General features: G+C 48.9%; 1 protein-coding gene across 2 annotated transcripts; it reads right to left on the reverse strand.

Annotated features, from left to right (window-relative positions):
* Window positions 1-7,073: 7,073 nt before the first annotated feature.
* LOC139172145 (uncharacterized) lies at window positions 7,074-16,180 on the reverse strand. Of its 2 annotated transcripts, XR_011559841.1 has the most exons (7): window positions 16,027-16,180; window positions 14,174-14,318; window positions 13,170-13,263; window positions 10,954-11,113; window positions 9,506-9,658; window positions 7,912-8,447; window positions 7,074-7,238 (listed from the first exon to the last, which is right to left on the reverse strand). XR_011559841.1 is itself a non-coding variant. In XM_070760946.1 (6 exons), the coding sequence occupies exons 2-6, from the start codon at window positions 14,299-14,301 to the stop codon at window positions 8,278-8,280; spliced, it is 705 nt and encodes a 234-aa protein (XP_070617047.1). In that variant the 5' UTR covers window positions 14,302-14,318; window positions 16,027-16,176; the 3' UTR covers window positions 7,074-8,277. The 2 variants fall into 2 exon arrangements, 1 of the variants encoding a protein (XP_070617047.1); XM_070760946.1 differs by having other exon boundaries at window positions 7,074-8,447; window positions 16,027-16,176.

A 16,180-nucleotide genomic window follows, 5' to 3' on the forward strand; every position in this document is an offset into this window, starting at 1 on the left:
CCAGCGTTGAGTGGCAGCCGAGGCGCCGGAGGGAAAGGGAGGGAGGGATGGGGAGGCTACGGCAGGCGGCGGGGCGGGGCCGGGGAGGGCCTGGCGCAGGGACGGGGGGGGGGGGGGCTGGGCTCCTCCCCCGAGCCGGGCGGGACCTCCGGAGGATCAGTGGGTTGGGGAAGGGGACCTCCGAGGTGTTCTAGTCCGACCCCCTGCTCAAGCAGAAGAGCCTGCGCCTACGTTTCAGACCAATCACTTGTCAGGTCTCTGGCCGGGAGGGGGGAGGATAAGGAGGAGGGGGAGGAGGAGGAGGGAGGGGAGGAGCAGGAGGAGGAGGGAGGGAGGAGGAAAGAGGAGGAGCAGGAGGAAGGGAGGAGGAGGGAGGGAGGAGCAGGAGGAGGAGGGAGGGAGGAGGGAAAGAGGAGGAGCAGGAGGAAGGGAGGAGGAGGGAGGGAGGAGCAGGAGGAGGAGGGAGGGAGGAGGGAAAGAGGAGGAGGAGGAGGGAGGAGGAGGGAGGGAGCAGGAGGAGGAGGAGGGGAGGGAGGGGGAGGAGGGGGAAGGGGAAGGGAGGAGGTCAGAAGGATGAAGGAGGGAGGGAGGAGGAGAAGGAAAGGAGGAAGAGGAGGAGCAGGAGGGAGGAGAAGGAAGAAGGGAGGAGGAGGGAGGGAGGAGGAGGGAGGGAGGAGGAGGAGGGAGGGAGGGAGGGAAAGAGGAGGAGCAGGAGGAAGGGGAGGAGGAGGGAGGGGAGGAGCAGGAGGAGGAGGGAGGGAGGAGGGAAGAGGAGGAGCAGGAGGAAGGGAGGAGGAGGGAGGGAGGAGCAGGAGGAGGAGGGAGGGAGGAGGGAAAGAGGAGGAGGAGGAGAGGGAGGAGGAGGGAGGGAGCAGGAGGAGGAGGAGGGAGGAGGAGGGAGGGAGGAGGAGGAGGGAGGGAGGAGGGAAAGAGGAGGAGGAGGAGGGAGGAGGAGGGAGGGAGCAGGAGGAGGAGGAGGGAGGGAGGGGGAGGGAGGGGGAAGGGGAAGGGAGGAGGTCAGAAGGATGAAGGAGGGAGGGAGGAGGAGAAGGAAAGGAGGAAGAGGAGGAGCAGGAGGAGAGGAGAAGGAAGAAGGGAGGAGGAGGGAGGGAGGAGGAGGGAGGGGAGGAGGAGGGAGGGAGGAAGGAAAGAGGAGGAGGAGGAGGGAGGAGGAGGGAGGGAGCAGGAGGAGGAGGAGGGAGGGAGCAGGAGGGAGGAGGAGGGAGGGAGCAGGTGGAGGAGGAGGGAGGAAGGGGGAGGAGAGGGAAGGGGAACGGAGGAGGTCAGAAGGATGAGGAGGAGGAGGAGAAGGAAGGGAGGAAGAGGAGGAGCAGGAGGGAGGAGAAGGAAGAAGGGAGGAGGGAGGGAGGAGGAGGAGGGAGGAGGAGGAGGGAGGGAGGAGGGAGGGAGCAGGAGGAGGAGGAGGGAGGGAGCAGGAGGAGGAGGAGGGAGGGAGGAGGGAAAGAGGAGGAGCAGGAGGGAGGAGGAGGGAGGGAGCAGGTGGAGGAGGGAGGAAGGGGGAGGAGGGGGAAGGGGAAGGGAGGAGGTCAGAAGGATGAAGGAGGGAGGGAGGAGAAGGAAGGGAGGAAGAGGAGGAGCAGGAGGGAGGAGAAGGAAGAAGGGAGGAGGAGGGCGGGAGGAGAGGGAGGAGGAGGAGGAGGAGGAAGAGGTCCATCAGCAGCTCCAATCTCAGCCCAGTTGAGCCCTGTTGGCATGGTGGATTCTGAAATATGAAGAGGCTCCTGGTGATTGGGGCTGAATTTATAGCAAGAGCACTTAGACTTATATACTGCTTTGTAGGGCTTTTAAAGCCCTCTCTAAGCGGTTTACAGAATCAGCCTCTTGCCCCCAACAATCTGGGTCCTCATTTGACCCATCTCGGAGGAATGGGAGGCTGAGTCAATCTTGAGCTTGGTGAGATTTGAACCACCGAACTGCAGCTAGCAGTCAATTAAAATGACCTGCAGTACTGCACTCTAACCACTGCGCCACCTCGGCTTGGGATTTGATGTACTGTACTAGGAGTCCGAAATGGCTTGCCAGTCCATGAGGACGATGTTCAATTTCCCCTTGTGGTGGGATTTCCTGGTGGCCTCCCGTTCAAGTATCAACCAGACCTTACCCTGCTTTACCTACAACCCGAGATGCCATCAGTCAGATTCTTTTCCGACTATTCCTTAAGATGGACTTTCTCCCCAGAGGTAGGTTAAGGTTGTCCACCCTCTCGTCACCTGAGACCCCTTGAAAGACCCAAAGAGCCGGGGTGGTGCAGTGGTCAGAGTGCAGCACTGCAGGCTATTCAGCTAACTGCTAGCTCTAGTTCAGTTCAGATACCACCAGGCTCAAGGCTGACTCATCCTTCCATCCTTCCGAGGTGGGTCAAAGGAGGACCCAGATTGTTGGGAGCAAGAGGCTGCCTCTGTAAACCGCTTAGCGAGGGCTGTGAAAGCACTGTGAAGCGGTATAGAAATGCCTTCCTTCCTTCCTTCCTTCCTTCCTTCCTTCCTTCCTTCCATCCTTCCATCCTTCCATCCTTCCATCCTCTCCTTCCGTTGTGGTTCGCTCTGGCCCAGCTCCTGCCCCAAGGACTGTGGATGTGGGGGAGACATCCACATGCTGCAGGGCCTGTTTTGCCCCCCCCCCCCGGTGGAATCTGATGATGAAGGATCCTCTGACCAAGAAGACATGAGTGACAGGGAGGAGGAGAGTGTGGCAGACAGCCTCAGAAGGAGATCAATTATCTAGCTCCTCCTTGGATTCAGAACAAGAGTTAATGATACAGCCACGCATGCGGAGAGCGATGCATAGGCAGCAACAACTGAGAGATGATTATCAAAGAAAATGAGGCCACCTGTGGTTGGGTGGGGCTGTGGTGATTAGTGAGGCTGCTATTTATAGGGGTGTTTGGCCATTGTGGAGGATTATCTGATCGTTGTGCTTCGTGACTGCTTTACTGACTTTGACCTTTTGTGTGCTGATTTTTCCCCGCCTTTGAAACTAACCTCTCAGCGGCTTTCGATACCATCGACCATGGTATCCTTCTGCACCGGCTGGAGGGGTTGGGGGTGGGAGGCACTGTCCTTCAGTGGTTCTCCTCCCTACCTCTCTGGCCGGTCGCAGTCGGTGTTAGTGGGGGGCCAGAGGCCAGAGGTCGACTCCTAGGTTTCTCCCTTGTGGGGTGCCTGAGGGGTCGGTCCTCTCCCCCCTGCTATTCAACATCTACATGAAACCGCCGGGCGAGATCATCCAAGGACATGGGGTGAGGTATCATCAATATGCGGATGATACCCAGCTTTACATCTCCACCCCATGCCCAGTCAACGCCTTGAGGCTGTTGGGGCCTGGATGGGTGTCAACAGACTCAAGCTCAACCCGGATAAGACGGAGTGGCTGTGGGTTTTGCCTCCCAAGGACAATCCCATCTGTCCGTCCATCACCCTGGGGGGGGAATTATTGACCCCCTCAGAGAGGGTCCGCAACTTGGGCGTCCTCCTCGATCCACAGCTCACATTAGAACAACATCTTTCAGCTGTGGTGAGGGGGGCGTTTGCCCAGGTTCGCCTGGTGCACCAGTTGCGGCCCTATCTGGACCGGGACTCATTGCTCACAGTCACTCATGCCCTCATCACCTCGAGGTTCGACTACTGTAATGCTCTCTACATGGGGCTACCTCTGAAAAGTGTTCGGAAACTTCAGATCGTTCAAAATGCAGCTGCGAGAGCAGTCATGGGCCTACCTAGGTGTGCCCATGTTTCACCATCACTCCGCAGTCTGCATTGGCTGCCGATCAATTTCCGGTCACAATTCAAAGTGTTGGTTATGACCTTTAAAGCCCTTCATGGCATCGGACCAGAATATCTCCGAGATCGCCTCCTGCCGCACGAATCCCAGCGACCGATTAGGTCCCACAGAGTGGGCCTTCTCCGGGTCCCGTCAACTAAACAATGTCGGTTGGCGGGCCCCAGGGGAAGAGCCTTCTCTGTGGCGGCACCGGCCCTCTGGAACCAACTCCCCCCGGAGATTAGAACTGCCCCTACTCTTCCTGCCTTCCGTAAACTCCTTAAAACCCACCTTTGCCGTCAGGCATGGGGGAACTGAAACATCTCCCCCTGGGCACGTTTAATTTATGCATGGTATGTCTGTGTGTGTGTCTGTTAGCATATGGGGTTTTTAAATGTTTAAATATTTTAAATTTGTCTGATTGCTTATGATTTGTTTCTACATGTTGTGAGCCGCCCCGAGTCTTCGGAGAGGGGCGGCATACAAATCTAAGTAATAAATAAATAAATAAATAAATAAACCAGAGCAAAGTGTGTGTCACTTTGTGAAAGAAGAAGGACTGTGAATTGCCTCACAGCTGCAAGCTAAGTATCTCAGAACTGATAAGGGACTTGTACAAATTACCAGTTTGTTTGGAGACGAGTGCTCTTTGCTATACCAAAAGAGGGCTTGGTTTAAGTGAATTTTCATTATAAAGAACATTGTTTTGAATTTTCAAGCGTGTGTTTGTCTGAAATTTGTACCTGTGAATCTTCAGGAGGATTCTACCAGAGAGCCCAACAGGACACCTTCCATCCTTCCATCCTCCCTCCCTCCCTCCCTCCCATCCTCCCTCCCTCCCTCCCTTCCTTCCTTTCCTGCCTGCCTTCTTTCCTTCCTTCCTCCCTCCTGCCCTTCCTTCCTTCCATGGTGCGCAGTGGTTAGAATGCAGTATTGCAGGCAAACTCTGCCGATTGCCAGCAGTTCGATTCTGACTGGCTCAAGGTTGACTCAGCCTTCCCTCCTTCCAAGGTGGGTAAAATGAGGACCCAGATTGTTGGGGGCAAGAGGCTGTTTCTGTAAACCACTTAGAGAGGGCTGTGAAAGCACTATGAAGCAGTATATAAGTCTAAATGCTCTTGCTATTATTCTGCTAAGCTCCTCAGGCAGAAATCTGCCTAAGAACCCAGGATCACCAGGCAATGGCTGGGGTGTACAATGCGTCTATAAACCCAAGGGGATTCGCAGGCTGTAATTCTTATCTCTGTGCAAGAGGTCTTTTATTTACTTCCTTGGATAAAGCCTAGATCTGAGATGAAGAAAAAGAAAAAATAAGACCGATCTTTTGTATTTTGAAGGTCTTTTCAAGGTTGGAATCCAAGTAAGAACAACAAGGGCTCACAGGGTTGGTTTTCTCCGGATCCCGTCAGCTAAACTGTGTCAGTTGGCGGGGCCGCGGGGGAGAGCCTTCTCTGTGGTGGCTCCGGCTCTCTGGAACCAGTTACCTCCTGAGATCTGGACTGGCCCCACCCTACTGGCCTCCAGAAAACTCTAAAGACCTGGCTTTTCTGGCAGGCCTGGGGCTGTTGATTAGATGGTGCACCATCGAGAGCTGGCCATAAACGACATGTATGTTTTTTTCTTTACTATTGTTTTAAATTGTTCTTAAACTGCTCTTTAGAGTCTTAATATTACATTGTATGTTTAATTGTTGGTTGTGAGCTGCCTAGAGTCCCTCAGGAGTTGAGTGGCATACAAATATAAATGATAGATAGATAGATAGATAGATAGATAGATAGATAGATAGATAAAGATAGAGGGTAGATATGACAATGAAGATAGATAGATAGATATGATAGGGAAGATAGAGATAGATAGATAGATAGATAGATAGATAGATAGATAGATAGATAGATAGATAGATAGATAAGATAGAGGGTAGATATGACAATGAAGATAGATAGATAGATAGATAGATAGATAGATAGATAGATAGATAGATAGATAAGATAGAGGGTAGATAGATATGATAATGATGATAGATATGATAGAGAAGATAGATAGAGATAGATAGATAGATAGATAGATAGATAGATAGATAGATAGATAAGATAGAGGGTAGATAGATATGATAATGATGATAGATAGATATGATAGAGAAGATAGAGATAGATAGATAGATAAGATAGAGGATAGATAGATACGATAATGAAGATAGATAGATATGATAGAGAAGATAGATAGATATCTCCCAAGGACAATCCCATCTGTCCATCCATTACCCTGGGGGGGGGGAATCACTGACCCCCTCAGAGAGGGTCCGCAATTTGGGCATCCTCCTCAATCCACAGCTCACATTAGAGAAACATCTTTCAGCTGTGGCGAGGGGGGGCGTTTGCCCAGGTTCGCCTGGTGCACCAGTTGCGGCCCTGTTTGGACCGGGACTCACTGCTCACAGTCACTCATGCCCTCATCACCTTGAGGCTCTCTACATGGGGCTACCTTTGAAAAGTGTTTGGAAACTTCAGATCGTGCAGAATGCAGCTGCGAGAGCTATCATGGGCTTCTCTAGGTATGCCCATGTCACACCAACACTCCGCAGTCTGCATTGGTTGCCGATCGGTTTCCGGTCACAATTCAAAGTGTTGGTTATGACCTATGAAGCCCTTCATGGCATCGGACCAGAATATCTCCGGGCAACCCCCTTCTGCCGCATGAATCCCAGCGACCAGTTAGGTCCCACAGAGTTGGCCTTCTCCGGGTCCTGTCGACTAAACAATGCCGTCCGGTAGGACCCAGGAGAAGAGCCTTCTCTGTGGCAGCCCCGACCCTCTGGAACCAACTCCCCTCAGAGATCAGAGTTGCCCCCACCCTCCTTGCCTTTCGTAAACTCCTCAAAACCCACCTCTGTCGTCAAGTATGGGGGAACTGAGATATTCCCTTCCCCCATGGCTTATAAAATTTATGCTTGGTATATTTGTATGTATGATTGGTTTCTCAAATTAGGGTTTCTTAATTTAACTTAAACTTAAATATTAGATTTGTTTATATTGTCTTATTATTGTTGTTAGCTGCCCCGAGTCTACGGAGAGGGGCGGCATACAAATCTAATAAATAATGAAAGAGAAGTAGGGTATGAATGCTTGTCTGGTGGTGGGCACAATCACTGAGCACCTGTTATATGTTCTGTGTGTTTTTTTCTTATATTATAAAAATCAATAAAAATATTTTTTTTTAAATGATGTGCGGTGAGCCGCCCCAAGTCCACAGAGAGGGGCAGCATACAAGTCCAATAAATAAAATAAATAAAAATATTTTTTTATTTGTATCGTTTCATCGCTTTTATTGAAAGATAAGAAAACTCCTGAATTCTATGAAAACGATCTCCCCATAGACAGTCTATATCAGCCCATCAGTTAAACCTTTTAGCGCCAAATATCAATCAACTGAACTCTAGATCTCCAATTCCCCTCCCACAACTGTTGTGATTCAGCCTGAGGCTCCTCAGGGACCGGCTGGAGCTCTGCCGGATCCATGCCCAGAGGAGGAGGACAGTGACCAGGAGGGGGAGGACCAGGCAGACGGGGGAGAGGAACGTCAGGAAGAGCAGGAGGGAGAGCAGCCTGAGACCCCCGGGGGGGGCCTCTCCCCAGCTAGTAGCCTGGATTCATTGGATGAAGACGCACAGGCTATAATAGACATGAGGCAGAGACGTGCAGCTCAAAGAAGGGGCCAATTAGAAAGATATTTCCATCCCTGAATTGGCAACAGCTGGGTTTGGGTGTGGTTCTCCTCAGCAGGGTTGAAAAGGCAGGCCCGCCCTTACAGTCTTGTGGAGAGTTATCAACTGGGAGTCCTGTGACCTTGCTTCGATTCTTGGCGTCTCTGATCTTGGCTTGTGGCCTAGAAGGCTGAAAGACTTGGGGGAGGCGTGGGTTTTATTATCTCCAGTGTTGTTTTTGCCAGCAAGAATCCTGTTTTATTGCCTGGCCTTCGTGAAACCTCTGTGAAGCTTCATTGTGTTCCTGTCTGTAAGAACAGTTTTTGTTACCTGTGTTTGCTTTCCAGTATATAAACTGCCTTTGCTTTTTACCAGTGTGTCTGGCTACTCTTTTTGGTTGGTGTTGGCGTCTGGAGGGACCCAGACAGAACAACAACCCACCGAGGAAGGGAGGGAAGGAGGGTGGGATCCATTACTACGGGGGTAGAGGGGGTGAGGTAGGAAAGAGAAGTCTGCTTGCAACAGCACGATCCATTTCAATATTATTAAAACGGGAACATCTGGACAGATTCCTGCCGATCTTTTGAAAGACGAATCGAACAGGGTTCCTGTAAACCCTCTTGGGTCACACAAGCCGCATTCTGTTTGTGAGAAAACTGTGCTGGGCAGGTTGCTGTGGACTGGGGTGGTTTGGTCCCAAAGTGAGTACACGTCCCTTGGGTGTGTTTGCTCATCTCTGCCATTCACGTGTGGAGGAGCAGGTGTTCATCCCGCGATCGCAGGAGTCGGGAAGAGGTTTATCTAGTTCTCTGTTTCTTTCTGGCTCTGCTCTCTTGCTGACCACCATCTCCTTGGTTTTCCTCTTGGCTCACAATCGGTAAAGTGGGCAAACGCAGCTTTTCAGCCAAAGCCCAGGTCCAGAGGCATTTTTCTACCAAGTGAGCCGTCCATGTTTCCGTGGTGTTGCCTAACAAAACACAAAATAACAGAGCCCAAGAGTATTGGAGTCAGGTTCAAGTATAGAGAAGAAAAATAGGTGAAACAACGTAATAAACTAAAAAAACAGAGATATTCCTGTTGGGTATTTTACCAGAGAAATTTAACAAGGAAGATAGAAAGATGGATATGATCCGACAGAAAAAAAAACATATAACCCTTCCCTGGTACAAAGCTGAAGGGATCAGATCCTGTAGCCAAGAGGTTAATTCTGTGCCTTACAAGCTAACTCTTTTCTCATGGCATTATGCCAATGCTTCTTCTCTCTATCTGGAAACATTTTAAGTTCTCCATAATGCAATGGTTCCACAACTGCAGAAGCTGCAACCCCAAGGGAGGGAGATTGTTAGTACATGGTGCTCACCAGCATTTGGGGTTGCTATGTATGTAAACTACCAATTGTAGTTTGTACCTTTATAGATGCAATATACCTTTAAGGACTTTGGCTGGTTCGCCATAAGAGGGCGCCAGCACTCTCTCCCGATGATGCTGATGCTGGAGAGCTGTGTCGTTGCTGGCTGTATCACACATCCACACTCTTACCTTAAACTCTGCTCTGCATATGTTGAAGGTCTCGGAACCTAGCTGCACCAAGACATACTAACTAGTGATGGGCGAACCCAACAGTGTTCGAGTTTGGCAAGTTCGGACGAACTTTACGCAAAATTCGGCCGAACCCGAACCGAACCCGAACAGGGAATCCCTCCCACGAAGAGATTCCAGGGGCAGAGCTTTGACATCACTGGCAGGTTGCTAAGGACGCCAAGGGGATCACTTCCTGGATTCCATGGAATCCTGGAAGTGATCACCTTGGCGTCCTTAGCAACCTGCCGGTGGCGTCAAAGCTCCGAACGCCGAACATGACCCTGAACTTTGCCTGAAGTTTGAAAAAAAATCGTGTTCGTGTTCGGCATACTGAACACCGCAAAATTCGGTACGGACCTGAATTGTGCGGGTTCGGTTCGCCCATCACTAATACTAACTGATTCTATGAACCTGGAGTGGAGGACAGCGGAAACTTGGTCTTACCTTTGTTCAGTTTCAGCACGAAGCTCTGAACCTTATCCATATAAAGCAGATAATGTTTCAGAGTGTACTGAAGGGGACGCAGGCCTGGGAGGGTCTCCATCACTTCATCGGCCATGAATGCAGCAATTTCGGGTGCTCCGGCAGCTAGAATGGCTAAAACAGAAGCGAAAACATGAGGCTACGGAAGAAATAATTACGGGGGCAGGGCGGGGAAGGAGCAACAGGGTGTGAAACCCCTCCTAACTGTTCTGCGGGGCTTTATGGTATGAGCCTCCCGAAAATTCAAGGGTAAAAAATTCAGACACACACATACTTGAAAATTCAAAAACAATATTTTTCATCACAAAATTCAAAAGAAACAAAGCACCCGTTTTGTATTGCAAAGAGTGCTTTTCCCAAAATAAACGTGTAGGCTGTAAAAAACCCTTAAGCAGTCCTTAAGTACTTAGCGAGCAGTTGTGAAGAAACGTCACAGCCCTCCTTCTTCCACGAGTTGAAACACACACGCTTTGCTCTGCCTTGGTTTCAAAGTCTTGAAAAATCAACAGAGTCCTGAAACAGCAAGTCACGGTCCAAACCAGTACGATCAGATAATCTCCACACTGTGAGGCCAACACGCTGCCAATTTAACAGCAGCCCTAATTACTTGAACCCCACCCAACCACAGGTGGACTCAATTATCTCCTATAATACTTTTGAAGCTGTTCACTCCTATGCATAGCTCTACGCATGCGTGGGTCTATCATTATTTCCTCATCCGAATCTAATGAAGATAAGGATGATTGACTTCTTCCTGGGCTGTCTTCCAAGCCCCCCTCCTCCATCTCACTGTCACTTCCTTCCGCAGAGGACCATTCACCGTCTGACTCTGTCGGCAGCAAAACAGGCCTGATGTTTCCCCCGCATCCACCTCCTCAGTCCTTGGGGCAGGAGCTGGGCCAGAGCTAACCACAACACTAACCAGAAGGAGGCAGGCTCTTTCATCCTTGCCCGATGTTTCTATTCTTGTTGCTGATTTAGAATCCATTCATAGAAATAGAAATACAGAAGACTGACGGCAGAAAAAGACCTCATGGTCCATCTAGTCTGTCCTTATACTATTTCCTGTATTTTATCTTACAATGGATATATGTTTATCCCAGGCATGTTTAAATTCAGTGACTGTGGATTTACCAACCACGTCTGCTGGAAGTTTGTTCCAAGGATCTACTACTCTTTCAGTGAAATAATATTTTCTCACGTTGCTTTTGATCTTTCCCCCAACTAACTTCAGATTGTGTCCCCTTCTTCTTGTGTTCACTTTCCTATTATTGTTTGGATTGCTTCGATGCTGCCTTCTGCCGCACAAATCCCAGCGACCGATAAAGAGCATTCACAACTTCTGGAGGCAAGCTGTTCCACTAATTAATTGTAACCTGTCATTAATTTGTAACCTGCCATTTTTGTACCTGAAGCCGTGGCTGGTCCGACACCCTTCAGTTCATTTAAGTCCTTTACAGCCACTTCTATATCTGGAAGTTGATGGAAAGCTTTTCTGGTCTGTTCCTCCACCATCTTACTCGGATTAGCAGCCACCAGCTGCTGCAAACGAGGCCGAAATTTTCCTCTCTGCAAAGACCCAAAACAGAAATGATCCGCTTTTGATTTCAAATGTTTGGTAAATGTTGTGGTTAGCTCTGGCCCAGCTCCTGCCCCAAGGACTGTGGATGTGGGGGAGACATCCACATGCTGCTGGCCTGTTTTGCCCCCCCGGGGTGAGGTATCATCAATATGCGGATGATACCCAGCTTTACATCTCCACCCCATGCCCAGTCAACGAAGCGGTGGAAGTGATGTGCCGGTGCCTGGAGGCTGTTGGGGCCTGGATGGGTGTCAACAGACTCAAGCTCAACCCGGATAAGACGGAGTGGCTGTGGGTTCTGCCTCCCAAGGACAATTCCATCTGTCCGTCCATCACCCTGGGGGGGGAATTATTGACCCCCTCAGAGAGGGTCCGCAACTTGGGCGTCCTCCTCGATCCACAGCTCACATTAGAACAACATCTTTCAGCTGTGGCGAGGGGGGCGTTTGCCCAGGTTCGCCTGGTGCACCAGTTGCGGCCCTATCTGGACCGGGACTCATTGCTCACAGTCACTCATGCCCTCATCACCTCGAGATTCGACTACTGTAATGCTCTCTACATGGGGCTACCTTTGAAAAGTGTTCGGAAACTTCAGATCGTGCAAAATGCAGCTGCGAGAGCAGTCATGGGCCTACCTAGGTATGCCCATGTTTCACCATCACTCCGCAGTCTGCATTGGTTGCCGATCAATTTCCGGTCACAATTCAAAGTGTTGGTTATGACCTTTAAAGCCCTTCATGGCATCGGACCAGAATATCTCCGAGACCGCCTCCTGCCGCACGAATCCCAGCGACCGATTAGGTCCCACAGAGTGGGCCTTCTCCGGGTCCCGTCAACTAAACAATGTCGGTTGGCGGGCCCCAGGGGAAGAGCCTTCTCTGTGGCGGCCCCGGCCCTCTGGAACCAACTCCCCCCGGAGATTAGAACTGCCCCTACTCTTCCTGCCTTCCGTAAACTCCTTAAAACCCACCTTTGCCGGCAGGCATGGGGGAACTGAAACATCTCCCCCGGGCACGTTTAATTTATGCATGGTATGTCTGTGTGTGTGACTGTTAGCATATGGGGTTTTTTAAATATTTAAATATTTTAAATCTGTCGGATTGCTTATGATTTGTTTTTTACATGCTGTGAGCCGCCCCGAGTCTTCGGAGAGGGGCGGCATACAAATCTAAGTAATAAATAAATAATAAATAAATAAATAAGGCTCCTCTGACCAAGAAGACATGAGTGACAGGGAGGAGGAGAGTGGGGCAGACAGCTCAGAAGGAGATCAATTATCTAGCTCCTCCTAGGATTCAGAACAAGAGTTAATGATACAGCCACGCATGCGGAGAGCGATGCATAGGCAGCAACAACTGAGAGATTATTATCAAAGAAAATGAGGCCACCTGTGGTTGGGTGGGGCTGTGGTAATTAGTGAGGCCGCTATAAATAGCAGCCTGTGGGTTTGGCCATTGTGGAGGATTATCTGATTGTTGTGTTTCGTGACTGCTTTACTGACTTTGACCTTTTGTGTGCTGATTTTTCCCCACTTTGAAACTAAACCAGAGCAAAGTGTGTTTCACTTTGTGAAAGAAGAAGGACTGTGAATTGCCTCACAGCTGCAAGCTAAGTATCACAGAACTGATAAGGGACTTGTACAAATTACCAGTTTGTTTGGAGACGAGTGCTCTTTGCTATACCAAAAGAGGGCTTAGGTTAAGGGAATTTTCATTATAAAGAACATTGTTTTGAATTTTCAAACGTGTGTGTGTCTGAAATTTGTACCTGTGAATTTTTGGGAGGATTCCACCAGAGAGCCCGACAGAACAGTAAATGTGATTTCATTATGCCAACTGTAAAGTTTCAACGCCGTTTGTCTTTCTCAGTGCTAGGCTTAAACCTTCTATCTCTTCTTCAAATTTCATGGTTCTAGTCTCAATCTTGGCTATTCTCTTTGAAGTTACCCATTTTACAGACGGCTTTTAAAGCTGAGATTCCACCTGTCGTTCAACTGCTGAAATCTGTTTAGCGCTTCAGAGAGAGGGAGAGAGAAATACCTACGGTAAGCTTCCATTCCACGAGTTTCAACAATTCTTCTTTCGTCAAGTACTTTTCCTTGCGCCCTGCAAGAATTTCAGGCAATTCCTCTTGATACCTTGAAGAGCCAAGTAAAATAAACAGTAAAAAACCTAGAGTCATTCTCAGAAGGACATTTGAAGAAGCTCGTGGAAATAAGAAGGAGGGTGGTATTACTACTACTACTACTACTACTACTACTAATAATAATTTATTAGATTTGTACGCCGTCCCTCTCCGAAGACTCGCACAAACTGCCTTAAAATACGGTTAAATTCTGTCCTGCGCATGGAAATTTGTTGGCTAAGGCTGATAAACTTGGTTAAACTGTCCAAATGACACATTCATTCATTCATTCATTTATTTATTTAATTGGATTTGTATGCTGCTCCTCTCCGAGGACTCGGTGTGGTTCACAGCATGTACAAAAAAACAAGAAACAATAATAGCAATCCAATTAATACATTAAAAACAGTCTTTAAAATTCTAATTAAAAAAAGAAAAACCATCAACATCATTTATTCAACAATCAAACTAAAGCATTCATTGGTCAGGGGGAAAGATCTAAGGAACCCAAGGCCTGGCGGCAAAGATGAGTTTTTAAATTCTTCCGGAAGTTGAGGAGGCTGTGGGCACGAGGGAGCTGATTCCAGAGAGCCGGGGCCCCCACAGAGAAGGCTCTTTCCCTAGGTCCTGCCAGCCGACATTGTTTGGTCGACGGGACCCTAAGGAGACCAACTCTGTGGGACCTCAACTGTCGCTGGGCTCGGATATAGTCTGGTCCTATGCCATGTAGGGCTTTATAGGTCATAACCAACACTTTGAATTGTGTCCGGAAACAGATTGTTAGCCAATGCAGTCTGCGGAGTGATGGTGAGATGTGGGCATTTCTTGGAAGGCCCAAGACTGTTCGCGCAGCTGCATTTTGGGTGAATTGAAGTTTCCGAACACTCTTCAAAGGTAGCCCCATGTAGAGATCAGTAATTTACCATTGATCCAAGGCAATTAGTTTCTTCTTCTTGCTTCCCATAGCTTCAATCACATCCTGGTAAATGTTCAAAACGGCTTGCCAGGAGGCTGGATCTGCGCATGCATAAAGTCCCCCTTTCCCCGACATCCTTTAAGGCCTGGTTCCTGGAACAGAGAAAAATCAAAATATTAGGTAGCCAAGAGTAGAAAGGTCATCTTTATTTTTTACGTTTGGTTGTTTAAACTAGTATTTTTCAAACTTGGCAATTTTAAGATGGGTGGACTTTAAACTCCCAGAATTCCCCAGCTAAGCTAAGCTAAGATGATGATGATGATGATGATGATGATAATAATAATAATAATAATAATAATAATAATAATCAACAGACGATCCAAAGTGCAGACTCTGTAAAGAAACAGATGAAACAATCGATCACATACTCAGCTGCTGCAAAAACATCGCACAGACTGACTACAAGCATAGACATGATGCTGTGGCACAGATGATCCACTGGAACTTGTGCCGGAACTACCATTTCCCAGTGGCAAAGAACTGGTGGGATCATAAGCCCGAAAAAGTGGTCGAAAATGAGCAAGCAAAACTACTGTGGGACTTCCGACTTCAGACTGACCGAATTCTGAAGCATAACACACCAGACATCCTGATTGTGGAGAAAAAGAAAGTATGGATCATCGACATCGCAATCCCAGGGGACAGCAGAATTGAGGAGAAGCAGCTAGAGAAGTTAGTGATATACGAAGATCTAAAAATTGAGCTGCAACGACTCTGGCATAAGCCAGTGAAAGTGGTCCCAGTGGTCCTTGGCACGCTGGGCGCAGTGCCAAAGGATCTCAGCGGACATTTGAAAACCATCAGAATTGACAAAATCTCCATCTGTCAATTGCAAAAAGCCTCTTTACTGGGATCGGCAAACATAATTCGCCACTACATCACGCAGTCCTAGGTGCTTGGGAAGCGCCCGACTGGTGATGAAATACGAAATCCAGCATAGAAACATAGAAGTCTGACGGCAGAAAAAGACTTCATGGTCCACCTAGTCTGCCTTTATACTAGTTCCTGTATTTTATCTTAGGATGGATATATGTTTATCCCAGACATGTTTAAATTCAGTTACTGTGGATTTATCTACCACGTCATAGTGGATAGTTGTTAATAATAATAATAATAATAATAATAATAATAATAATAATAATAATAATTTATTTATTTATTTATTTATTTATTTATTTATTTATTTATTTATTATTTAGATTTGTATGCCGCCCCTCTCCGAGGACTCGGGGCGGCTCACAGCAGAGAAAAACAAATCATAAATAATCTGAATACATTTAAAACATTTAAGATTTAAAAAGAAAACCCCATATAGTACATACACACTCACAAGCATACCATGCAATTTAAACATGCCCAGGGGGAGATAATTTATTAGATTTCTATGCCGTCCCTCTCCGAGGACTCGCTAAACTGGCTGAGGAATTCTGGGAGTTGAAGTCCACCCATCTTAAAGTTGGCCAAGCTTGAGAAATACTGATTTAAGGCAGGGGACTCTGCAACCTTGGCAACTTTAAGCCTGGGGACTTCAACTCCCAGAATTCCCCAGCCAGCTTTGGCCAGAAGTTGCCGTCGGCCACTCACCGTTGGTCGTAAAGCGCGCCCGCCCTCCTGCCCTGTCGCTCAGCGTCCCTTAACCCACCCCCACCAAAAGCTGGGCTCATCTCCTCAGCGTCGGTCGCAAAGCCAGGTCTCTCCCCCCCCCCCGGCCTGATTGCTCAGCGACCCCTTATTCACACCCACCCACCCCTCTGATTCCCTCCCCGCCCTCCCGGCGGTAAGCTGGCCTCATCCACTCACCGTTGGCCGGAAAGCGCGACCGCCCTCCTGCCGCCTCGCTTAGCGACCCCCTTTCCAGTCAGCCCCAAGCGGCGGGAGCCGGTTCCTCCTCCGGCCCGGTGGCGGCAGCGGCGTTGTGGTGGCGCGCGCCGGCCCCTCCCCTTCCTCCCTGCCA

The sequence above is a fragment of the Erythrolamprus reginae genome, chromosome 9 (assembly GCF_031021105.1).
Source record: "Erythrolamprus reginae isolate rEryReg1 chromosome 9, rEryReg1.hap1, whole genome shotgun sequence".
NCBI classification, from domain to species: domain Eukaryota; kingdom Metazoa; phylum Chordata; class Lepidosauria; order Squamata; family Dipsadidae; genus Erythrolamprus; species Erythrolamprus reginae.

Coding starts and splice junctions, on each gene's coding strand:
- LOC139172145 (XM_070760946.1), bottom strand. CDS start 14,301: ATGTCGGGGAAAGGGGGACTTTATGCATGCGCAGATCCAGCCTCCTGG. Junction 13,264..14,173: donor CTAATTGCCTTGGATCAATG/GTAAATTACTGA, acceptor TGGCTCTTCAAG/GTATCAAGAGGAATTGCCTG. Junction 8,448..9,505: donor CGTGCTGAAACTGAACAAAG/GTAAGACCAAGT, acceptor GTGTTTTGTTAG/GCAACACCACGGAAACATGG.